This window comes from Physella acuta, unplaced genomic scaffold, assembly GCF_028476545.2.
Source record: "Physella acuta isolate Inbredline_101_S28 unplaced genomic scaffold, ASM2847654v3 ptg000490l, whole genome shotgun sequence".
NCBI classification, from domain to species: Eukaryota; Metazoa; Mollusca; class Gastropoda; family Physidae; genus Physella; species Physella acuta.
Window position 1 is genome coordinate 36,798 of NW_026732009.1, and position 25,109 is coordinate 61,906.

The 25,109-nt window shown below is 36.2% G+C and overlaps 2 protein-coding genes across 2 annotated transcripts; one reads left to right on the forward strand and one right to left on the reverse strand.

The window, feature by feature from the left end:
* Positions 1-1,753: 1,753 nt before the first annotated feature.
* Positions 1,754-7,226, reverse strand: LOC131944387 (14 kDa phosphohistidine phosphatase-like). Its single transcript, XM_059304959.1, has 4 exons — positions 7,101-7,226; positions 4,075-4,258; positions 3,280-3,404; positions 1,754-2,428 (listed from the first exon to the last, which is right to left on the reverse strand). The coding sequence occupies exons 2-4, from the start codon at positions 4,238-4,240 to the stop codon at positions 2,339-2,341; spliced, it is 381 nt and encodes a 126-aa protein (XP_059160942.1). The 5' UTR covers positions 4,241-4,258; positions 7,101-7,226; the 3' UTR covers positions 1,754-2,338.
* Positions 7,227-7,937: 711 nt separating this feature from the next.
* Positions 7,938-24,917, forward strand: LOC131944406 (uncharacterized). The gene is made up of 3 exons (XM_059304994.1): positions 7,938-8,068; positions 23,635-23,714; positions 24,150-24,917. Exons 1-3 carry the CDS (start codon positions 7,961-7,963, stop codon positions 24,307-24,309), a joined length of 348 nt encoding a protein of 115 aa, XP_059160977.1. The 5' UTR covers positions 7,938-7,960; the 3' UTR covers positions 24,310-24,917.
* The last annotated feature ends 192 nt before the right edge of the window (positions 24,918-25,109 follow it).

The window sequence follows — 25,109 nt, forward strand, 5'->3', positions numbered from 1 at the left end:
AACTATGAGGTCAAAAAGAAAAACCTGCCAATGACATGAAACAGCATGAAATGACACCCACACCTAGTTCAGATCTCTTGTATGTCAGCAGGATGTCATGTGGAGAATTGCCATGTAGATACATGTACAGATACATATAAAGATACATGCACAGGTAAGGTAACTCTGTTTACATTTTTAAAAACTTTGTTCTTTACATTTAGAATTCTGTCCCTCAAATTATTTGACATGTCTCTGGTTAACTTAACATTCACTCCCAACATACAAGCTTCACACAACATACAAACATATATATATGTCATTAAACATACTGGTAAAAGCATACATGATCAATATGTTAATAGCTATTGACACATCATTGATGTTCAACACATCATTTTTGTTCATGTCCTCTGTCAAACCATTATCTAAAATAGCACCATTACATCTATCATAAACTGTAGAGTACATACATTTGAAATACAATTACACATACATCCAAAAATATTTCTTTGGTGATAACACCATTCAACTTTTAGTTAATGGTTTCAGGAATTCATTGTTACAATTTTAAACAGCTGTCAACTAGCACATGACATGATTTGAGGACAACAAAAGCACATATATATGGATGACAATATCAGGTTCCATAACCAGACTTTTAGAACTGCCCCCAGAATATGATTGTCTCCCTTGATAAAAAAAACCTGAACACCAAAACACAAAGCAAAAGTATTTAAATAGTAAAAACTGCAACCATTAAAATAATTAAGGAACAAACATTTCACATCACACAGGTTCGACATTGAGAGTACTAACACTGCAAACATTGTTATATCTTCTGGGATAGGTACAAATCTAATTTTAAAAACCTGTTGTAAAAAAAAAGTGAATGCATGACTTCTATATATAAAGTCACAACAACAACTAACCAACATGAACAACAATTCCAATGTTGATAAACGCAACAACTCAACCAACAGGACCACCAATTCCAATTTTGATAAAGCCAACAACTCATAGACTAGGAGTTTGTACGTTCACATAGTGGTGCCTGACAGGCAATCAACAACCTCTACATGCAGAAAACTGTTTCATTCTCACTTGACAAAGTCTCTAAATTCTTGTACAACATTCACATTAAGTGCCATTAAAACAACAAATTCAATTGTTCACATGAACAAAAACTTAAAACATTTTTAAACCATCAATAATAAAAATGTGGATATAAATGCAGTTTCTGGATACAACTAAAAATAACTAAGCCATTTTCTCAAAAGGAAAACACATAAAATATTCCCCAAATTTGTATTACACCCCACATCAACACTGTAACATGTGAATTGAATAACCCACCTGAATAATCAAATTACAACACATAATCAATTAAGCAATAATATTTTTTTTAAATTAATCCCTCCCCCACTATCATCAGGAAACTAATTGTACTTCCCTCCCTTGTCACCAAAAACAACTTTACAAACTGCTCTTCCCCAGAGGCGTAGCAACCCTTCCCGGCGCCCGGGGACAAACTTTTCGATTTCCACCCCCCCCCCCCCTCAGGATTTCAATTTCCACCCCCCCCCCTCAAACTTTAGATTTGCACCCCCCCTCCCCCTCAAGATTTTGATTTGCACCCCACTCAACCTTTCAATTTATTTTTCCAACCCATTTACAAACTGTTCTTCCCTCCCTTGTCACCAAAAATAACTCTATAAAATGTTCTTCCCTCCCGTGTCATCAAAAACAACTTTACAAACTGCTCTACCTCCCTTGTCACCAGGAATAACTTTACAAACTGCTCTTCCCTCCCTTGTCACCAAAAATAACTTTACAAACTGTTCTTCCCTCCCTTGACACCAGGAATAACTTTACAAACAGCTCTTCCCTCCCTTGTCACCAGGAATAACTTTACAAACTGCTCTTCCCTCCCTTGACACCAGGAATAACTTTACAAACTGCTCTTCCCTCCCTTGTCACCAGGAATAACTCTAGAAGTTAACTGCTCCTCCCAAGACCATTGCTATGTACACAATCACAAGCCTTTAAAATATCAATGCAATTTGTTCCGTATTTGTTTTTTAAATAGAATGAGCTGTTACTCAATCAAAACAAGCTTTAAAATAAGTCAACTGCAGATCCAGTATCACACACACAGTATACACTAACAGCCAGTAATTACCACACTGTCAGCAACTGTCTTGTGGCTACCAAACACCATTTGAATATATTTCACAACAAGAAAAAACATACAATAACATAGTTATGTACAAAAGTATAAACAGTTATTTACAGTAACTTGTTCCTAACAAAAAAAAAGATAATGTTTACACACAAACACCAGGCGGGGGCGGGGCTTTTAATCGTCTGACCACGTTATACTGTTGTAGTCTGGGAATTTTTCTTTCAAGAGTCGCACTGTGATAGAATGGTCAGCTTTACCATAACCCTGAAAAATTTAGATTTTAATTAGCATGAGCCAAATTAAGTAATAACTTTTCGGACCTTTTGACAGGGAAGTAAAACACTTTTTGACTTTCGAATGTGTCACATGCACAACTAACACTTTATTTATATCTAATAGAAATTTAGTGTCTTATTAAGTGCATTTAAAACCTCGATATTACTTTGACCCTATCCCTAACATATCCTTACCTTATCCCTAACATAAGGGGGATGGAGTGGTCTAGCGGAAGAGAGCTGGACTGCTAACCCGTAAGTCTTGAGTTTGAATCCGTGTTCAAGTCAGTATACCGTCCCTAAGTCCACCCAACTCTGATGGGTACCTAACTCACGTTAGGGAAAGTAAAGGCGGCTGGGCATAGTGTTGACCACACTATATCTTCATATGCCGAGGTCACAAAAACAACTGAACTCTACTTCACTTGCCCTATAGACGGTCAGGTTTGAAAAAGGGAACTTTACTTTATCCCTAACTTATCCTTATCCTATCCCTAACATATCCTTACCCTATCCCTAACATATCCTTACCCTATCCCTAGCATATCCTTACCCTATCCCTAACATATCCTTATCCTATCCTTATCTGTATCTCAACCTCTAAATGACCTCAGAAGCATCAGCAGGGCTATATCTTAATGCTGTTTCTTTGGCTGGGGAGGGGTATAGAGAGTAATGTCTGTCTCCCATAAGAAAACACAAACCAGTGTAAGTAAAAACAATCAGTGTGTAAGAAAACACAACCAGCGTGTCAGAAAACACAACCAGCATGTAAGAAGATACAATCACTGTCAACCAGTTTGTAAGACAACACAAACCAATGATCAAGATAACACAAACCTGAGAATGCCCAAATACTGTGATGGTTTTAGCAATGGAGTCATGTTCAATCTTCCCTCCACCCACACACTCACAAGTGACGCCCAACTCCTCCAGAAATGCATCCAGGTGATCATAGATGTCAGCTGAAATGTACAAACATCTTTCATTATATGCTTAGAACAATTAGAATGATGTACACACATCTTTCATTATATGCCTAGAACAATGAGATAAATGTACAAAAAACTTTCATTATATGCTTAGAACAATAAGATAAATGTAAAAACATCTTTCATTATATGCCCAGAACAATTAGAATGATGTACAAACAACTGTCACCATATGCCTAGAACAATAAGAAAAATGTACAAACGTCTTTCATTGTATGCCTAGAACAATGAGAAAAATGTATAAACAATTGTCATCATATGCCTAGAACAGTAATAAAAATGTACAAAAAATTTTCCCTCATTTACCAAGAACTGTAAGAAAAATGTGCCACACATTTTATTTATAGACAAAGTTAAATTAGAAAATTAGCTGAATGAATGTTGCTAAGTAACATATATTATTATTAAGAAGACTATTTTACAAAACTGATGAAGATCTGATGCTGAGTATACAATTCAACAGCAGGGGTGTGGTCAGGGAGTGGAGGGGGGGGAGGTCTACAGGAATTTGTCCGACATTTTACTCAGCTTGTCTCCCTTGAAGCTGATGTTAAGATTTTTTAATTTAAAATCTGTTTACTATGCTACCTGCTTGCCTTACATGAAGTGGATGTATTTTTTTAAAAGTTTCAAATCTACCCACCATGGAACTCCGCCTGTCTTGTACCTCTGGCAATCATTTTGGAATCTTCCTTATTGCCATCCTGATACACTTTACACAGAATGTATTTGAATCGACCATTTTCATCAATCACCACATCGTCAATACTGGCCAGGAGAGGGTTCACTTCTGCAGTCTTACCAGGCATACTCTTATGTGTTGATGTCTGGTTAAATAAAGCAGTGATATCAAACAGATTGTGACAAATGATAACCTAGTTTTTATTATGTTTTTATGCATTTGAAAATTGCAACTTGTTTAATTTAATGCAGCTCAATAAAATGCAGCAATTCTACATAAATTTCAGCAGATAAACAGTTTTGAAAAAAAATAAACACAATAACAAAATTATGTTTAAAATGGAAGTAAGATAAAACAATAGTTTATAGGCTAGTATTCATTTTTTTGTACTTATTCTAGCAATATACTGTTAGAATTAATTTGTGCTTTTTGCAGTGTATGGTTAACTCTTCAGTAAAGCACATCCAACTTCTTCTTCTTCTGCGTTTTTAATTTTAGTGTTGGAAGAGATTCACTCCAACAAAATTAAGTATTACATGTCAATTTGTTATGCACCATATAGGCTGTTAATGCTGATTTCAGCCTGCTTTTCTTTTTGGATTTGCTTCCATAGCTTTTGTCCAACCAAGAACAAACTACAAGGCAGCAATAGTTTGATTTTGGAGTTGTCTCTCCTAGAAGAGTTGCTGTCCCCAAGATGTCGAGACTCATCTGCCCGTGGGTTAAAACTCAAGACTTTTTGGTATAGAAACCATGAGCTTTACCGACTCGACCATGCCGACCCCTCAAATCTGACTAAAAATTAAAGTTTGAAATGCGTTATTTATTCATTTTTAAAATTTGTTGAATGTGCGCAAAAATGTTCTTTATAGGATCTTTATTATCTACAAAGTTAATATAAAATTGATGCACTTTGCTTATCTATAACTTCAATAACTCTGAATACAATTTGTCAATAGTTTACTTGTAAATTAGAATTCTAAATTCATATTTAATGTATTGACAATAAAATTAAGTTGGTACTTTAATTTTCTCTAGTAAGGCAAAAACAATTGTATAAAGATAGTTTTTTTCTACCAATGCTAAAAGAGCAACACAATATTATTTTCAGTATAGAGGAATTATATATGGGTATTGCAGATGTGAATAGGACACGAAATACAATTACCACAAATGTTAGCAATACCAGCTAGCAAGAATTTAAAAAAAAAGAGAATTTCAGAAAAAAATAACTAATGAATTTCGGCACAGAATTCATTTCCAATTATAAAGTTGCTTAGGGTAAGTGTTTAGCTTACAGTATTCATATAATTATAATAATGCTATTAAAAGCATTCAGTATCATATCAGAATTATATATATCGTTTTAGGTATGTAAAATCGCCCGTGACGAGTAATGTGAAAAACAGGTGACTCCTCAAATTTTAATAACTATTTCACATTTTGAGGAGGATTTATGTTTTGAAAAATACAAAAATGTTTCCGTTTCATTTATGTACCTGTTTTTAAAACAATTGAATTAAAACTTTTCAGTAATAAATGAAAACTCGCAATGTTTCCAACAGATGCAACATTGCTCATTTACTATAGCAGCCATCTTGTTGAAGGTTTTTTTTATAAACTTATGGCGCGAGATTCAGGGGAAGCCACTCTAACTCACAGATGACCGCTTTTTATATAGCAAATCCTGCGCGCAAACACTGCTGTTTAAAGTTAATTTCTTGCCTATATTATATTGATTTATTTAGCCATTGATTTAGGTTTATTATTCATTTATCTATAATATTTGACACAAATATAATTAAATATATCGCAATATAGGCCTACTTAAATTAAAGCTTTGACAATGAGGTAACTTTTTCATACATTATTACTAGCCGCGGGCGATTTTACATACCTAAAACGATAGATTACCATAAATTTTTATTATTGTTATTAAATATTAGGCCTAGTCTATTACATTAGATTACTCAACTCTAGACTTCTAGAATAGACTAGTCAGACTAGTCTAGACTAGCTAGATGAAATTATGTCAATGGAGACAAGCGAGTTGACGAGATTCCGTCCCCAATGTTGTTGACATGGAATAAAAACGTGCTTTTTTAGATTTAGACCGTAAAAAAAAATAAAAAATAAAAACTTAAGCCTAAAATTAATTTAGAAATTTTATATTTTTAGAATAAATGTTATAAAAGTTGCAAATCCAGAGAACTTGAAAATAATTTGTTGAGTTTAAGGCTACATTTCTATTTATTTTCATCAAGCCTAAGTTATAACCGGATGTTTCACTTTCGTAAGACAAATATTGATTGGCTGTACAGTAACTTAGTGATCGATAACTATTTGTTTACAAAACTTTGCAGATCAAGTTTTTAAATTACAATGCAAATTTAAAACCCCATGACCTAGTTTTCTATTTTTAGCTTACAATGTGTACAATAAAATCAATGGCGGCCTATCCAATAGCAGGATGCCATTGTTTATGTCGCCATTACACGTGAAAACCAAATTGTTTTTGCTTTTTTTTACATTTTTATTTAGTTACCGAAAATATTATAAACATCAAATACATCCAATCTTTAGTAAAGTCCGAAAAAAACCAGACAGAGAGGATTTTATAACCATATTAATTGTAACTACGCTGTGCATGATTTTTAAATGAATTTATACACCTCTCGAATACCTTTGAGACTTTTCTCGCTCGTGTCCATTAGCCCTGAATTAGGGCCTATGTCTTATCATTAATATTAATATCATTAATAATTAACATCATAAGATTAGATTTAGAATATAGATCTAGATCTAGATTATTAAATATTAATTAATAATTAATCTAGATTCTAGAATGATAGATTTTTATTTTTTAATATTTTTTCTTAAGATTAGGTTTTTTTTTTTAGATTGATCTCTTTCTCTAGAAAGAATCTGGATCTAGATCTAGAATGCTACGCAATTTACAAGTGCTTATTGTTTTCTTCAAAACTTACCGCTTAAGAGACTGAGCTTACAAAATGTTTGCAGTGGTTGTGTGTAACGCAAATCAAATGTCGGTGAGGAAATCTTGGACTGCTCTTCTACATGTAGTAAATAAGTTTGTTGTGGTTTATTATGATCTATTTTTAGTAGCAAGTTGTTTTCAAAGGTCAAGGTTAAAGGCTCCGGCTCGGCATAGTAAAAAAGTGGCTTTTCCCTTTCTAGAATAGACAAAAATTATAAAGACTTCTAGGTTTAGGTTAGGTTTAAAATTTTAAAAAACAAAGAATAATTGACTTTTAATCTCCAAGAAACAAGCACCACGAAATGTGTTTGCCAAACTAAACAAGCATAAAAGTTAAAGGGGGTCCCTGTTAATCCTTATTAATTATTAAACTTCATTTTCCAGGCTTTAAATACTTTAAATTAAGTTTAATATAGGCCTATAATTCATAATTTGCAACTCTCTTTACTTAGTTTAGATGATGAAGTTTTTTGTTGTTGTTTTTTTTTAGAATTTTTACATAATAGGTCCTGCCCTCGTATATCTAGATCTATATAGTTGATTAGTAGATTCTAGGCTTGTGGCCTAGCCCTAGTTTGGTATGCTTATAGTTATACTTTATAGGCCTACTTATATTAATTATTTTTTGGTATTTACTTTTACATGCTCACGGAGTATTAATAAGTTATAATATGTACTATTTGGGCTTAAAAATCTCATTTAGGTTAATATTAAATGTTTGGCATATTATCTTTTTAATTTGGCTTTTGTAAAAACAAAACCGTCTAGTTAAAATTGTTTTCTTTTATGGGAGGTAAAATTAAGTTCAGAATTTTATACTACTTAGCAACAACGTACTTTTGTTGAAAAATGGCGGATCATCACAGCAGTGGGATCAATGGTTATGGAGGTGAAGAGATGTCAGCTCGAACATCAAATATTGAAGGATTCGTTGCCACTCAAATTCGAAAGCAAGAGGTTAGTGTATTATAATCGTTTACCATACAATATAATATATTCAGTGTAAAAGTTTCAATTTTTTTTTATTATTAAATAGGGGCCTATATATATATTATATATTTATTATTATTATTTATTAATATTTAATTTATTTATTGTTTTTAATGCATATATATATATATATATATATATATATATATATATATATATATATATATATATATATATATATATATATACATACAATATATTATTAAAATTAAGTTATATTAATTTTCTACAGAGTCAAAGGTTATTAATTATTAAATTAATTAGATTTACTGGGTAATCTATCATTTTAGGTATGTAAAATCGCCCGCGACTAGTAATGTGAAAAACAGGTGACTCCTTAAATTTTAATAATTATTTCACATTTTGAGGAGGATTTATGTTTTGAAAAATAAATAAAAATGTTTCCTTGTTTGATTTACGTACCTGTTTTTAAACAATTGAATTAAAACTTTTCAGTAATAAATGAAGACTAGCGATGTTTCCAACAGATGCAACCATGCTCATTTACTATTACAGCCATTTTGTTTATTTTTTTTTAATTGTAAACTTATAGCGCAAGATTCAGGGGAAGCCACTCTAACTTACAGATGGCAGCTTTTTATATAGCAAATCCTCCTCGCAAACACTGCTGTTTAAAGTTAATTTCTTGCCTATATTGATATATTTAGCCATTGATTTAGGTTTATTATTCATTTATCTATAATATTTGACACAAATATATCACAATATACTTCTATTAAAGCATTGACAATGAGGTAACATTTTCGTACATTACTAGCCACGAGGGATTTTACGTTCCTAAAACGATAGATTACCATTTACTATTTAGATCTAGAATAATCTAGAAATCTAGATCTTAGATTTGTTAGCTTAGAAACTCGATCTTGTAGGTTGGGTTGAGAAGAGTGACTCAATTATACCTTTCATTTTTTTTAAATGTGAACCATAAACATGCTTTTAAAAAAAGCTCCAAAATATTTCTAACTTTGTCATTTTATGGTAGGGATCTGATTTTTATTTATACTCCCTATAAGTATAATATAATTAATGTTATGTTTTATTGTTATTAATTTAGTAACTTTTGTAAAATGTTTGATATTGTTTATGGAGTTAATAGGGTTGCAGGAAAATACACTAATTTTGATTAGTGTTGTAATTGACAGGTTAAAGCATGTGATACATGATTTAAAACTTCAAAGGATTAGCCATTAATTGTATAATAACAATTTAAGATAAAGCTTTTCAGCAAGTCTGTATCAGTAGAATTTTAATTTTTTTTCTCATATAAAAGAAATACAATTTAATCATTATAAGTCACAAATGAGGATAAATATACACTACATTATAAATGCAGTGTTGAAAAAGTTTTCCATTACTTGTTTGAAACAGCTTCTCATTTAATATCTATCATTATAAATGCAGTGTTGAAAAGTTTTTCATTACTTGTTTGAAACAGCTTCTCATTTAATATCTATCATTATAAATGCAGTGTTGAAAAAGTTTTTCATTACTTGTTTGAAACAGCTTCTCATTTAATATGTGACCTACTTAGGTCGAGTCATTTTTATTTTGACATTGTATAATTCCTTATATGGAATGATGGTGTAACACCTGGGGTTTTTCCACTGACTTATTAAGGTGTTTGAGACATAGAAATTTTCCATTAAAATCTGATTGAATGATTCTGATCAGATGATTATCCCAACCAATGGCGACATGAGTTGAGGATAACCTCCCCTGTCACAGAAGTCTTTAATTGCACTGCACACTCGCAACACGAGGCAGTTTTTCTTGACCTGGTAGTCTACGGGGCCGTTTTACCTCGTTCAGGCAGCCGTCCATATTGTCCGGCTATAGACTCTGACCATTTGAACGTGAGAGTACTTAAGACCTGTGTGTGCCTTGCTTTCTTAAGTTGATTTAGTCTTCTAGTTTAATATTACTTGTCGCTAAGTAATTCCTGAAGCTACAGCAGTGTTGTGTGGCCTGTGGCTGTTCTTTTGACAGTGTAGAAATCTGTGATAGTGATTTTTCCTACATTTTGTAAGTTGTGTTTTGATATTTTATACATTAAATATTTTATCTAGTTCATCTTTGTGTTCTGCCACAACTGAGTTCGCTGATTAAAAGGTCGTATGTAGATTGGATGAGTGTTAATTACAACAGTATCACTAGCTCCCCTAGACATTAAATTCGAGCCCTAGTGGGTCGTTGTGTTAAGTGTTCATCCACTTAGGCCGTAAGGCATTTGCATATGACCCCGAAAAAAGAATCCGGGGACGTTCTCCTTCTATTTAGCTGATAGATAGGTTAACGTTACAAAGTGGGGGCTCGCCGAGATTTAATCTGTCGTTCCAGTTGTTGGTTATATCAGTTGAATATTAAGGTTAGTTGGATTTAGTTGTTTTTATATCCAGTAGCGCAGTGTTCTTACAACGCGCGCTCAGGCTAGAGTATCTAGGTCAAATTAGCAGACGTGTCACGTCCTACATTTAGAGGTCAAGTACACGGCCCAACGCTGTGTATTAATTTAAAGAATCTAGGCTTGTTGTGATTTTCAAGTTAGAGTTATGGAGTCTTTTTTGGCTAATCCTACTGTTGAAGATGTAGAAAAGTTGAGTAGAAAAGTTTTGGTTAGTGTTGTTAAGGAATTGAAATTGGATTATTCTGTTACGCAGAAGTCAGAGGTGTTGAGAGATAAGATTGTTGTTCATTTCATTAATGAAGGTGTATTTGATGAAAGTTTGTTGGCGGATGTGTTACTTCGCGAGGAGAAACCTCTAGAAGAGAGGGAGCTTTTGTTAAAAGAAAAGGAGTTAGAGGCTAAAATTGCTTTAGATAAGAGGAGGTTGGAATTAGAGTTTGGTCAAGTTAGTGATGTCACTTCTCTGGTAGATCTAAAAAAGTTGTCGGTAGGGCAAGTGATTGCCAAATTTGGGAAATTAGTTCCTAAATTTGATGAAACAGATTTGGTCGTTTTCTTTAACTCGTTCGAGAGTTTAGCGAAGACATGTGAATGGCCCGAAACTTCCATTACTGCTTTATTGAGCTCTGTCCTTACTGGGAAAGCTGCAAAAACATACCAGGCACTCTCTCACGACGTTCAAAATAACTATAGTTTGGTCAAGACTGCCATTTTGAAGGCCTACGCACTGACGCCCGAGGCCTATCGGACAAAATTCCGAACACTCCGCAAGTTACCCACACAATCATATGTGGAATTTCTCTTTGAAAAGGAGAAAATATTCTCAAGGTGGCTACACTCTGAGGAAGTTTCTGAGTTTGAGAAACTCAGGTCTCTTATCCTAAGGGAAGAATTCCTATCGTCCCTGCCTGAAGAGATACGACTACACATACTGGATAACAAGATAACTGACATCCAGAGGCTGCTGAGTCGGCTGACACATATATGTTGGTGCATAAGAAACCACCAGTGTCAGGAAACCGCCTCAACCCCGTGCTTCCCCTTTTTGGCAGCAATCATCCTGTTGGCCAACATTTGAAGGCAGCACAGTCCAGAGAGAAACCAAGATCAACTCTCAATCGTCGAGCAGTATGCCAGTTCTGCAAAAGGTCTGGGCATCTTGTCAAGGACTGTTACAAACGTCTTCAGAATAACAGAGAGGTGGTGCGTACTTCCGCGCACTATGCTCTATCCCCTCAAGCAGCCAGTTCAACTATGAACTCTAGAATTCAAAAGGACTCTAACCCTAAGTGTCCGCAAGAAGGTAGTCAAGTCTCCACCCATTATGTGCAGTCACATTTTGACTGTTCTCGCCACCATCCAGTTTCTTCCGAGTCTACCGATCTCGAGAGATCGAGAAAAGTTGACTTTTCATCTTTTATTGCCGAAGCCATCATTAGCAAACCAGGTGATCCGTTGTCTCAGAAGAATATCACCGTTCTAAGAGACACAGGAGCGTCACAATCTCTCCTTTTGAAAAGTTCAATGGACATTTCACCAGAGACGAACACCGGAAGGATTTCCATTATCCAGGGAGTAGGGACGAAATCTACTGTCGTCCCTCTACACAAGTTTGCCCTGAAACATCATCTCGTCGAAGGTGAGGTCATTTTAGGTGTGATAGATAGTATTCCTGTCCCAGGAGTACACCTACTTCTAGGGAATGACCTTGCGGGAAGCAAAGTATACCCCTGTACGGTTTCAGACCCTTTGTCAACAGTTCCAGATAATGATTATGAACTGTATCCTGCATGTGCGGTGACAAGAAGCCAGACCAAACAATTGGCTGACACAACGTCTGAACCACATCTACCATCATCGTCAAGAAATTCGACTCCCAAACTGGAGTCTATGCTTCCAGAAAACACAAGCTTGGGCTTACCCCTGAGGATATCTCAGGAAGACATCATTAAAGCTCAACAAGTCGACGCGGAACTCAAAGCAACGGTCGAAAAATCTCTATCATCTGACGATGGAGAATATTTCTCCGAGAACGGCCTCTTCTTTCGTCGCGCTATACCAGTGAATGCCTCACCAGCCGAACCATGGTTGGGTAAAAACCAGCTGTGGGTCCCTCCACCTTATCGGCATGAAATACTTAAGCTGGCACATGACCATCCAATGTCAGCGCACCCAGGAGTCACTAAAACGACGGCGAAGATCAAAGAACTGTTCTTTTGGCCCAAAATGAGAAAAGATGTGTCGCGTTACTGCAGAAGTTGCACGAACTGTCAGTTGGCCGGAAAGCCAAACCAGAAAATTCCTAAGGCCCCTTTGAGTCCGATTCCTGTATTAGAAGAACCCTTTTCAAAAATCGTCATGGACTGTGTAGGTCCCTTGCCTAAAACCAAGGCGGGCAACGAGTACCTACTTACCTTTATGTGTTCAAGTACCCGTTTTCCCGAGGCGATTCCCTTACGGAACATTAAGGCAAAGACTGTAGTCAGAGCCATGACCCGGTTCTTCACTACCTTTGGATTACCTAGAATCGTGCAAACAGATCAAGGCAGCAACTTCACCAGTCACCATTTTCAGGAAGCGCTAGCCAAGCTAGGCGTTACCCACATCACCAGCTCAGCCTACCACCCTCAGTCTCAAGGCGTACTTGAGAGGTTCCACCAAACCCTCAAAACCATGCTAAGAACATTCGCTACTAGTAACACCCAATGGGATGAGTCTGTTCCTTGGATTATTTTCGCCGCGAGGGACTGTGTCCAGGACTCTTTAGGCTACTCGCCTTTTCAACTTGTGTTTGGACATTCTGTCCGTGGTCCCCTGAAGCTGATACACGAACGGTGGACAGGTACCAGCGATCATCCTGTGGAAAGCTTCGACGATTTTCACGTTCGACTGAAAGCCGTGTGCGAAATGGCTCACAAGAACTTAAGAAAGGCCCAAGTGAGAATGAAAGAACTGTATGATAAGAGTTCTTGCAAACGAACATTCAATCCCGGCGACAAAGTTCTTGTGCTAGTTCCTAATCTGAACAATGCGTTATCCTTGAGATATTGTGGACCCTTTACTGTGCATTCAAAATTAAGTGATTTGAACTATGTTGTCAATACGCCCGACAGAAGAAAGAAACAGACAGTGTATCATGTCAACTCACTGAAAAAGTATTATGATAATTGTAACAATTTTCAATCCACAGCTAAAATTACTTTACCTGCATGTTTAAATGTTTCTGATGATGTGATACATGATAAATTGAAACCCCCGAAATTGGTAAATTCTTCCTTTTTAGATAATTTGAATGTCCACCTTATGCATTTGTCCACAGAGGAAAGCCATAGATTGTCTCAGTTATTTGAGACATTTCCCTCTATCTTTGGGGATGTCCCCAAAGAAGCGAAGGTTCCACCTCATGAGATAGACGTAGGTGACGCAAAACCCATTAAACAACACCCCTATAGAGTTAACCCGGAAAAAGCTGCTTTGATAAAAGATGAAATTGATTATATGCTCAAGAATGATATCATTGAGCCCAGTTTCAGCAACTGGAGTTCCCCATGTCTCCTAGTCCCGAAAGACGGTGGATCTTTCAGGTTTGTGACCGACTTTAGGAAGGTGAATGCGCTCACCAAAGCTGATTCCTATCCCTTACCTCGGATAGAGGACGTTATTGATAAAGTTGGTCAGGCTAAGATAATTTCCAAAATTGATTTACTTTCAGGATACTGGCAAATCCCCTTATCTGACCGTGCAAAAGAAATATCTGCTTTTGTAACCCCTAATGGTTTTTATAGATACAAACGTATGCCTTTTGGTATGCGAAATGCTGGTCAAACTTTCCAGAGGGTCATTAACTCTGTCATTGCTGACATAGACCAATGTGAGGCCTACATAGATGATATAGTTGTATTTTCTAATACTTTTGAAGAACATATTGTTCAATTGACTAACCTTTTTAGAAAATTGTCTGAAGTTAATTTTACTGTAAACTTACATAAAAGTGATTTCTGTAAAGCTTCAATTACCTATTTGGGTTATCAAGTGGGAACGAACCAAGTTCGGCCCATTGAAGCTAAAGTAGATGCTATTGTAAAGTTGCCACCTCCCAAAAATTGTAAAGAAATCAAAAAGTTCCTTGGGATGGCTGGTTACTATAGACGGTTCTGTCAAAACTTTTCAGCTATTGCTGAACCTCTTACTGCATTATTGAAAAAGGGTGTTGAGTTTGAATGGTCAGATAAATGTCAAGAAGCTTTTTTAACCATTAAGTCATTTCTATCTAATGCTCCTGTTATGGCTGCACCAAATTTCAGCAAGCCCTTTAAACTTGCCATTGATGCTAGCAACTTAGCCATTGGCTCAGTCCTATTTCAAGAAGACAACATGGGAATTGACCATCCCATTGCCTTTTTTTCCCGGAAGTTAAATGAGAACCAAAAGAATTACTCTACTATTGAAAAAGAGGCTTTAGCTTTGGTTTTGTCATTACAACATTTTGAAGTCTATGTCTCTTCTTCAACCAATCCAGTCAGAGTGTTTTCTGACCATGATCCCCTGAAATTTACCTCTAAGTTAGGACAGACAAATCAAAGAATATTGAGATGGTGCTTATATTTCCAAAATTTTAATCTGGAAATTTCACACATTAAGGGTAGTGATAATGTAGTGGCTGATTGTTTGTCAAGGATGTAAAATCTTGTTACACACATTGATCATGTGACATGCTTTGTGGTTCATTAGGACCATAGACAGGTTTTGTTTGAGTGTCACTCATATGGAAGTGGGTGGTGTGAGTTTTGAATTTTTTTCAAAATTCCAATCTTGTTGAATATTTTGTTTATTTTCAGGTGAACCTTAATTAAAGGTAGTTTTTGATTATATGTAATCTTTTATAATAATATGTCTCATATGACTCAATTGATATTGTAGCTAGTCATAGAAATAAAGGTCTTACCCTGGCGGGTTTACCACTTTTAATATTCTCATGGAAAAATTGTAATTCCCCTTTTTGAGGGATTTTGATGTATAATTACCTTTTGAAGGGTTACTCCCCTTTCACCAATTGTAAAAGTTGGAGTTACTTCCCTTTTATGTTCAGGGATATTTTCATCTGGTATTATGATTTTGATTGCCTACATTTGTAAAACATTTTTATTTCATTGCCAGATTGGTTCCTTATGTATGTTTTTGTGGAACCTATCTGTCACTTCCAAAAAGGGAGGGGATGTGACCTACTTAGGTCGAGTCATTTTTATTTTGACATTGTATAATTCCTTATATGGAATGATGGTGTAACACCTGGGGTTTTTCCACTGACTTATTAAGGTGTTTGAGACATAGAAATTTTCCATTAAAATCTGATTGAATGATTCTGATCAGATGATTATCCCAACCAATGGCGACATGAGTTGAGGATAACCTCCCCTGTCACAGAAGTCTTTAATTGCACTGCACACTCGCAACACGAGGCAGTTTTTCTTGACCTGGTAGTCTACGGGGCCGTTTTACCTCGTTCAGGCAGCCGTCCATATTGTCCGGCTATAGACTCTGACCATTTGAACGTGAGAGTACTTAAGACCTGTGTGTGCCTTGCTTTCTTAAGTTGATTTAGTCTTCTAGTTTAATATTACTTGTCGCTAAGTAATTCCTGAAGCTACAGCAGTGTTGTGTGGCCTGTGGCTGTTCTTTTGACAGTGTAGAAATCTGTGATAGTGATTTTTCCTACATTTTGTAAGTTGTGTTTTGATATTTTATACATTAAATATTTTATCTAGTTCATCTTTGTGTTCTGCCACAACTGAGTTCGCTGATTAAAAGGTCGTATGTAGATTGGATGAGTGTTAATTACAACAGTATCACTAGCTCCCCTAGACATTAAATTCGAGCCCTAGTGGGTCGTTGTGTTAAGTGTTCATCCACTTAGGCCGTAAGGCATTTGCATATGACCCCGAAAAAAGAATCCGGGGACGTTCTCCTTCTATTTAGCTGATAGATAGGTTAACGTTACAAAGTGGGGGCTCGCCGAGATTTAATCTGTCGTTCCAGTTGTTGGTTATATCAGTTGAATATTAAGGTTAGTTGGATTTAGTTGTTTTTATATCCAGTAGCGCAGTGTTCTTACAACGCGCGCTCAGGCTAGAGTATCTAGGTCAAATTAGCAGACGTGTCACGTCCTACATTTAGAGGTCAAGTACACGGCCCAACGCTGTGTATTAATTTAAAGAATCTAGGCTTGTTGTGATTTTCAAGTTAGAGTTATGGAGTCTTTTTTGGCTAATCCTACTGTTGAAGATGTAGAAAAGTTGAGTAGAAAAGTTTTGGTTAGTGTTGTTAAGGAATTGAAATTGGATTATTCTGTTACGCAGAAGTCAGAGGTGTTGAGAGATAAGATTGTTGTTCATTTCATTAATGAAGGTGTATTTGATGAAAGTTTGTTGGCGGATGTGTTACTTCGCGAGGAGAAACCTCTAGAAGAGAGGGAGCTTTTGTTAAAAGAAAAGGAGTTAGAGGCTAAAATTGCTTTAGATAAGAGGAGGTTGGAATTAGAGTTTGGTCAAGTTAGTGATGTCACTTCTCTGGTAGATCTAAAAAAGTTGTCGGTAGGGCAAGTGATTGCCAAATTTGGGAAATTAGTTCCTAAATTTGATGAAACAGATTTGGTCGTTTTCTTTAACTCGTTCGAGAGTTTAGCGAAGACATGTGAATGGCCCGAAACTTCCATTACTGCTTTATTGAGCTCTGTCCTTACTGGGAAAGCTGCAAAAACATACCAGGCACTCTCTCACGACGTTCAAAATAACTATAGTTTGGTCAAGACTGCCATTTTGAAGGCCTACGCACTGACGCCCGAGGCCTATCGGACAAAATTCCGAACACTCCGCAAGTTACCCACACAATCATATGTGGAATTTCTCTTTGAAAAGGAGAAAATATTCTCAAGGTGGCTACACTCTGAGGAAGTTTCTGAGTTTGAGAAACTCAGGTCTCTTATCCTAAGGGAAGAATTCCTATCGTCCCTGCCTGAAGAGATACGACTACACATACTGGATAACAAGATAACTGACATCCAGAAGGCTGCTGAGTCGGCTGACACATATATGTTGGTGCATAAGAAACCACCAGTGTCAGGAAACCGCCTCAACCCCGTGCTTCCCCTTTTTGGCAGCAATCATCCTGTTGGCCAACATTTGAAGGCAGCACAGTCCAGAGAGAAACCAAGATCAACTCTCAATCGTCGAGCAGTATGCCAGTTCTGCAAAAGGTCTGGGCATCTTGTCAAGGACTGTTACAAACGTCTTCAGAATAACAGAGAGGTGGTGCGTACTTCCGCGCACTATGCTCTATCCCCTCAAGCAGCCAGTTCAACTATGAACTCTAGAATTCAAAAGGACTCTAACCCTAAGTGTCCGCAAGAAGGTAGTCAAGTCTCCACCCATTATGTGCAGTCACATTTTGACTGTTCTCGCCACCATCCAGTTTCTTCCGAGTCTACCGATCTCGAGAGATCGAGAAAAGTTGACTTTTCATCTTTTATTGCCGAAGCCATCATTAGCAAACCAGGTGATCCGTTGTCTCAGAAGAATATCACCGTTCTAAGAGACACAGGAGCGTCACAATCTCTCCTTTTGAAAAGTTCAATGGACATTTCACCAGAGACGAACACCGGAAGGATTTCCATTATCCAGGGAGTAGGGACGAAATCTACTGTCGTCCCTCTACACAAGTTTGCCCTGAAACATCATCTCGTCGAAGGTGAGGTCATTTTAGGTGTGATAGATAGTATTCCTGTCCCAGGAGTACACCTACTTCTAGGGAATGACCTTGCGGGAAGCAAAGTATACCCCTGTACGGTTTCAGACCCTTTGTCAACAGTTCCAGATAATGATTATGAACTGTATCCTGCATGTGCGGTGACAAGAAGCCAGACCAAACAATTGGCTGACACAACGTCTGAACCACATCTACCATCATCGTCAAGAAATTCGACTCCCAAACTGGAGTCTATGCTTCCAGAAAACACAAGCTTGGGCTTACCCCTGAGGATATCTCAGGAAGACATCATTAAAGCTCAACAAGTCGACGCGGAACTCAAAGCAACGGTCGAAAAATCTCTATCATCTGACGATGGAGAATATTTCTCCGAGAACGGCCTCTTCTTTCGTCGCGCTATACCAGTGAATGCCTCACCAGCCGAACCATGGTTGGGTAAAAACCAGCTGTGGGTCCCTCCACCTTATCGGCATGAAATACTTAAGCTGGCACATGACCATCCAATGTCAGCGCACCCAGGAGTCACTAAAACGACGGCGAAGATCAAAGAACTGTTCTTTTGGCCCAAAATGAGAAAAGATGTGTCGCGTTACTGCAGAAGTTGCACGAACTGTCAGTTGGCCGGAAAGCCAAACCAGAAAATTCCTAAGGCCCCTTTGAGTCCGATTCCTGTATTAGAAGAACCCTTTTCAAAAATCGTCATGGACTGTGTAGGTCCCTTGCCTAAAACCAAGGCGGGCAACGAGTACCTACTTACCTTTATGTGTTCAAGTACCCGTTTTCCCGAGGCGATTCCCTTACGGAACATTAAGGCAAAGACTGTAGTCAGAGCCATGACCCGGTTCTTCACTACCTTTGGATTACCTAGAATCGTGCAAACAGATCAAGGCAGCAACTTCACCAGTCACCATTTTCAGGAAGCGCTAGCCAAGCTAGGCGTTACCCACATCACCAGCTCAGCCTACCACCCTCAGTCTCAAGGCGTACTTGAGAGGTTCCACCAAACCCTCAAAACCATGCTAAGAACATTCGCTACTAGTAACACCCAATGGGATGAGTCTGTTCCTTGGATTATTTTCGCCGCGAGGGACTGTGTCCAGGACTCTTTAGGCTACTCGCCTTTTCAACTTGTGTTTGGACATTCTGTCCGTGGTCCCCTGAAGCTGATACACGAACGGTGGACAGGTACCAGCGATCATCCTGTGGAAAGCTTCGACGATTTTCACGTTCGACTGAAAGCCGTGTGCGAAATGGCTCACAAGAACTTAAGAAAGGCCCAAGTGAGAATGAAAGAACTGTATGATAAGAGTTCTTGCAAACGAACATTCAATCCCGGCGACAAAGTTCTTGTGCTAGTTCCTAATCTGAACAATGCGTTATCCTTGAGATATTGTGGACCCTTTACTGTGCATTCAAAATTAAGTGATTTGAACTATGTTGTCAATACGCCCGACAGAAGAAAGAAACAGACAGTGTATCATGTCAACTCACTGAAAAAGTATTATGATAATTGTAACAATTTTCAATCCACAGCTAAAATTACTTTACCTGCATGTTTAAATGTTTCTGATGATGTGATACATGATAAATTGAAACCCCCGAAATTGGTAAATTCTTCCTTTTTAGATAATTTGAATGTCCACCTTATGCATTTGTCCACAGAGGAAAGCCATAGATTGTCTCAGTTATTTGAGACATTTCCCTCTATCTTTGGGGATGTCCCCAAAGAAGCGAAGGTTCCACCTCATGAGATAGACGTAGGTGACGCAAAACCCATTAAACAACACCCCTATAGAGTTAACCCGGAAAAAGCTGCTTTGATAAAAGATGAAATTGATTATATGCTCAAGAATGATATCATTGAGCCCAGTTTCAGCAACTGGAGTTCCCCATGTCTCCTAGTCCCGAAAGACGGTGGATCTTTCAGGTTTGTGACCGACTTTAGGAAGGTGAATGCGCTCACCAAAGCTGATTCCTATCCCTTACCTCGGATAGAGGACGTTATTGATAAAGTTGGTCAGGCTAAGATAATTTCCAAAATTGATTTACTTTCAGGATACTGGCAAATCCCCTTATCTGACCGTGCAAAAGAAATATCTGCTTTTGTAACCCCTAATGGTTTTTATAGATACAAACGTATGCCTTTTGGTATGCGAAATGCTGGTCAAACTTTCCAGAGGGTCATTAACTCTGTCATTGCTGACATAGACCAATGTGAGGCCTACATAGATGATATAGTTGTATTTTCTAATACTTTTGAAGAACATATTGTTCAATTGACTAACCTTTTTAGAAAATTGTCTGAAGTTAATTTTACTGTAAACTTACATAAAAGTGATTTCTGTAAAGCTTCAATTACCTATTTGGGTTATCAAGTGGGAACGAACCAAGTTCGGCCCATTGAAGCTAAAGTAGATGCTATTGTAAAGTTGCCACCTCCCAAAAATTGTAAAGAAATCAAAAAGTTCCTTGGGATGGCTGGTTACTATAGACGGTTCTGTCAAAACTTTTCAGCTATTGCTGAACCTCTTACTGCATTATTGAAAAAGGGTGTTGAGTTTGAATGGTCAGATAAATGTCAAGAAGCTTTTTTAACCATTAAGTCATTTCTATCTAATGCTCCTGTTATGGCTGCACCAAATTTCAGCAAGCCCTTTAAACTTGCCATTGATGCTAGCAACTTAGCCATTGGCTCAGTCCTATTTCAAGAAGACAACATGGGAATTGACCATCCCATTGCCTTTTTTTCCCGGAAGTTAAATGAGAACCAAAAGAATTACTCTACTATTGAAAAAGAGGCTTTAGCTTTGGTTTTGTCATTACAACATTTTGAAGTCTATGTCTCTTCTTCAACCAATCCAGTCAGAGTGTTTTCTGACCATGATCCCCTGAAATTTACCTCTAAGTTAGGACAGACAAATCAAAGAATATTGAGATGGTGCTTATATTTCCAAAATTTTAATCTGGAAATTTCACACATTAAGGGTAGTGATAATGTAGTGGCTGATTGTTTGTCAAGGATGTAAAATCTTGTTACACACATTGATCATGTGACATGCTTTGTGGTTCATTAGGACCATAGACAGGTTTTGTTTGAGTGTCACTCATATGGAAGTGGGTGGTGTGAGTTTTGAATTTTTTTCAAAATTCCAATCTTGTTGAATATTTTGTTTATTTTCAGGTGAACCTTAATTAAAGGTAGTTTTTGATTATATGTAATCTTTTATAATAATATGTCTCATATGACTCAATTGATATTGTAGCTAGTCATAGAAATAAAGGTCTTACCCTGGCGGGTTTACCACTTTTAATATTCTCATGGAAAAATTGTAATTCCCCTTTTTGAGGGATTTTGATGTATAATTACCTTTTGAAGGGTTACTCCCCTTTCACCAATTGTAAAAGTTGGAGTTACTTCCCTTTTATGTTCAGGGATATTTTCATCTGGTATTATGATTTTGATTGCCTACATTTGTAAAACATTTTTATTTCATTGCCAGATTGGTTCCTTATGTATGTTTTTGTGGAACCTATCTGTCACTTCCAAAAAGGGAGGGGATGTGACCTACTTAGGTCGAGTCATTTTTATTTTGACATTGTATAATTCCTTATATGGAATGATGGTGTAACACCTGGGGTTTTTCCACTGACTTATTAAGGTGTTTGAGACATAGAAATTTTCCATTAAAATCTGATTGAATGATTCTGATCAGATGATTATCCCAACCAATGGCGACATGAGTTGAGGATAACCTCCCCTGTCACAGAAGTCTTTAATTGCACTGCACACTCGCAACACGAGGCAGTTTTTCTTGACCTGGTAGTCTACGGGGCCGTTTTACCTCGTTCAGGCAGCCGTCCATATTGTCCGGCTATAGACTCTGACCATTTGAACGTGAGAGTACTTAAGACCTGTGTGTGCCTTGCTTTCTTAAGTTGATTTAGTCTTCTAGTTTAATATTACTTGTCGCTAAGTAATTCCTGAAGCTACAGCAGTGTTGTGTGGCCTGTGGCTGTTCTTTTGACAGTGTAGAAATCTGTGATAGTGATTTTTCCTACATTTTGTAAGTTGTGTTTTGATATTTTATACATTAAATATTTTATCTAGTTCATCTTTGTGTTCTGCCACAACTGAGTTCGCTGATTAAAAGGTCGTATGTAGATTGGATGAGTGTTAATTACAACAGTATCACTAGCTCCCCTAGACATTAAATTCGAGCCCTAGTGGGTCGTTGTGTTAAGTGTTCATCCACTTAGGCCGTAAGGCATTTGCATATGACCCCGAAAAAAGAATCCGGGGACGTTCTCCTTCTATTTAGCTGATAGATAGGTTAACGTTACAAATATCTATCATTATAAATGCAGTGTTGAAAAAGTTTTTCATTACTTGTTTGAAACAGCTTCTCATTTAATATCTATCATTATAAATGCAGTGTTGAAAAAGTTTTTCATTACTTGTTTGAAACAGCTTCTCATTTAATATCTATCATTATAAATGCAGTGTTGAAAAAGTTTTTCATTACTTGTTTGAAACAGCTTCTCATTTAATATCTATCATTATAAATGCAGTGTTGAAAAAGTTTTTCATTACTTGTTTGAAACAGCTTCTCATTTAATATCTATCATTATAAATGCAGTGTTGAAAAAGTTTTTCATTACTTGTTTGAAACAGCTTCTCATTTAATATCTATCATTATAAATGCAGTGTTGAAAAAGTTTTTCATTACTTGTTTGAAACAGCTTCTCATTTAATATCTATCATTATAAATGCAGTGTTGAAAAAGTTTTTCATTACTTGTTTGAAACAGCTTCTCATTTAATATCTATCATTATAAATGCAGTGTTGAAAAAGTTTTTCATTACTTGTTTGAAACAGCTTCTCATTTAATATCTATCATTATAAATGCAGTGTTGAAAAAGTTTTTCATTACTTGTTTGAAACAGCTTCTCATTTAATATCTATCATTATAAATGCAGTGTTGAAAAAGTTTTTCATTACTTGTTTGAAACAGCTTCTCATTTAATATCTATCATTATAAATGCAGTGTTAAAAAAGTTTTTCATTACTTGTTTGAAACAGCTTCTCATTTAATATCTATCATTATAAATGCAGTGTTGAAAAAGTTTTTCATTACTTGTTTGAAACAGCTTCTCATTTAATATCTATCATTATAAATGCAGTGTTGAAAAAGTTTTTCATTACTTGTTTGAAACAGCTTCTCATTTAATATCTATCATTATAAATGAAGTGTTAAAAAAGTTTTTCATTACTTGTTTGAAACAGCTTCTCATTTAATATCTATCATTATAAATGCAGTGTTAAAAAAGCTTCTCATTTAATGTCTAGAAATCTTCTAGAGAAGATGATAACCTGGATAAAGAGAAGAGAGACAAGTTTATTGCTAGAGCACTGGCAGTCAGCAGAAGGTAATCTTAGTTTTATTAGCGATGAGATTTTGCTTTGTTTTTAATTTTATTTACACAAGTTGCGCTGCATGTTTTTATTGTCAACTTGGCCATGCATTCTTTTTATAAAGTAAAATACTATACAATTTAACATCATATTTTGGTTTTTTTTAGAGTTAGAGTTGTTGTCATGACTAGGTTCTGGGGTAGTGTTTGTGTTAGGGTTGGAATACTGATACTATTAGTAAAATGGTGTTTACTACACCATGACATGTTAAATGGTGTTTACTACACCATGACATATGTTAAATGGTGTTTACACATCATGACATATGTTAAATGGTGTTTACACATCATGACATATGTTACTACCCTGAAATGGATCCAAACTGTTTTTTTCTTCTTTAACATTTAAAGCTGTATTTACCATCCATCCCATCTTTTTTAATCCTCCAGGATGAACAATGAAATAGAGAAAGCAAGGAACAAAAGAGATTTGTTGTATGATGAGCTTGGGGAAGGCAACATGTCAGACTGGAGGAATGAACACTCCAGTGAAGTGCTCACACCCCAGCAGGCCAAGCTGGTCGATCAGAGTTACCAAAAAAAATTGTAAAACTTAGCGGGAAAAGCTCACAAAAAATTGACTGTTTTATTCTAAACCTAGGCTGGGTTGTACAACAGCTGATGAACCATTAAACAAATAAATATAATAAAGTTTATATTTATTTAAAATACCGGTACATATTTTTATTTAAAATACCGGAACTTGAGATTTCATGCAACTACAGCTTAAAGTTTCTAAATATAATTTTAAGGATATAACCTAACTGTTTACCTAGAACTAGTATTAACATTGGTGTTGTGATTCTAGGATGTAGCTGAGCCTTTACATGCTAGTAAATAAAATTTGTCTCCTCTCCATTTTTACTTCAATGAACATTCTGTCACATTTTTATAAAGGATGAATTCAGAGTAAACAATTTTCATGCCTTAAAAATGTGTATAAAACTTTGATTAATTTATCTCAAGAATTTTTTACTTTTTACCATGTACATATTGTATAGCAGTACACTGACTTGCCACTTTTGAAGTTGGATTTCCTATTGTTCCTGTTGTTAAATACAACTTTACTGCCTGCCAAGTCAAGTACAAACTCATTTTTACATTTTCATTTTTTTTTTCAATTTCAAACTTTATAAATAAAATGATTAATATTTATAAATATTTGTCTTTGTTTAATTTAGTCACATGTAATAAATTAAGACAGGCTGACTAGACCTATATCAAGCTAGAACTTAGCCTGGAAAATCTCAAAAGAGGTGCAGTACCAACACCATATTCTAAACAGAGAAGTTTTTTAGTAGCAACACAATATTATCAAAAAAAAATTCAAAGCACCTTAAAACTTAAAAC

Excerpts from the sequence above, each read along its gene's own strand:
- LOC131944387 (XM_059304959.1), bottom strand. The coding sequence starts at position 4,240 with ATGCCTGGTAAGACTGCAGAAGTGAACCCTCTCCTGGCCAGTATTGAC. Across the intron at positions 3,405-4,074 it reads AAGACAGGCGGAGTTCCATG|CTGACATCTATGATCACCTG; the intron begins GTGGGTAGATTT and ends TGTACATTTCAG. Across the intron at positions 2,429-3,279 it reads CAGTATTTGGGCATTCTCAG|GGTTATGGTAAAGCTGACCA; the intron begins GTTTGTGTTATC and ends TAAATTTTTCAG.
- LOC131944406 (XM_059304994.1), top strand. The coding sequence starts at position 7,961 with ATGGCGGATCATCACAGCAGTGGGATCAATGGTTATGGAGGTGAAGAG. Across the intron at positions 8,069-23,634 it reads CTCAAATTCGAAAGCAAGAG|AAATCTTCTAGAGAAGATGA; the intron begins GTTAGTGTATTA and ends TTTAATGTCTAG. Across the intron at positions 23,715-24,149 it reads GCACTGGCAGTCAGCAGAAG|GATGAACAATGAAATAGAGA; the intron begins GTAATCTTAGTT and ends TTAATCCTCCAG.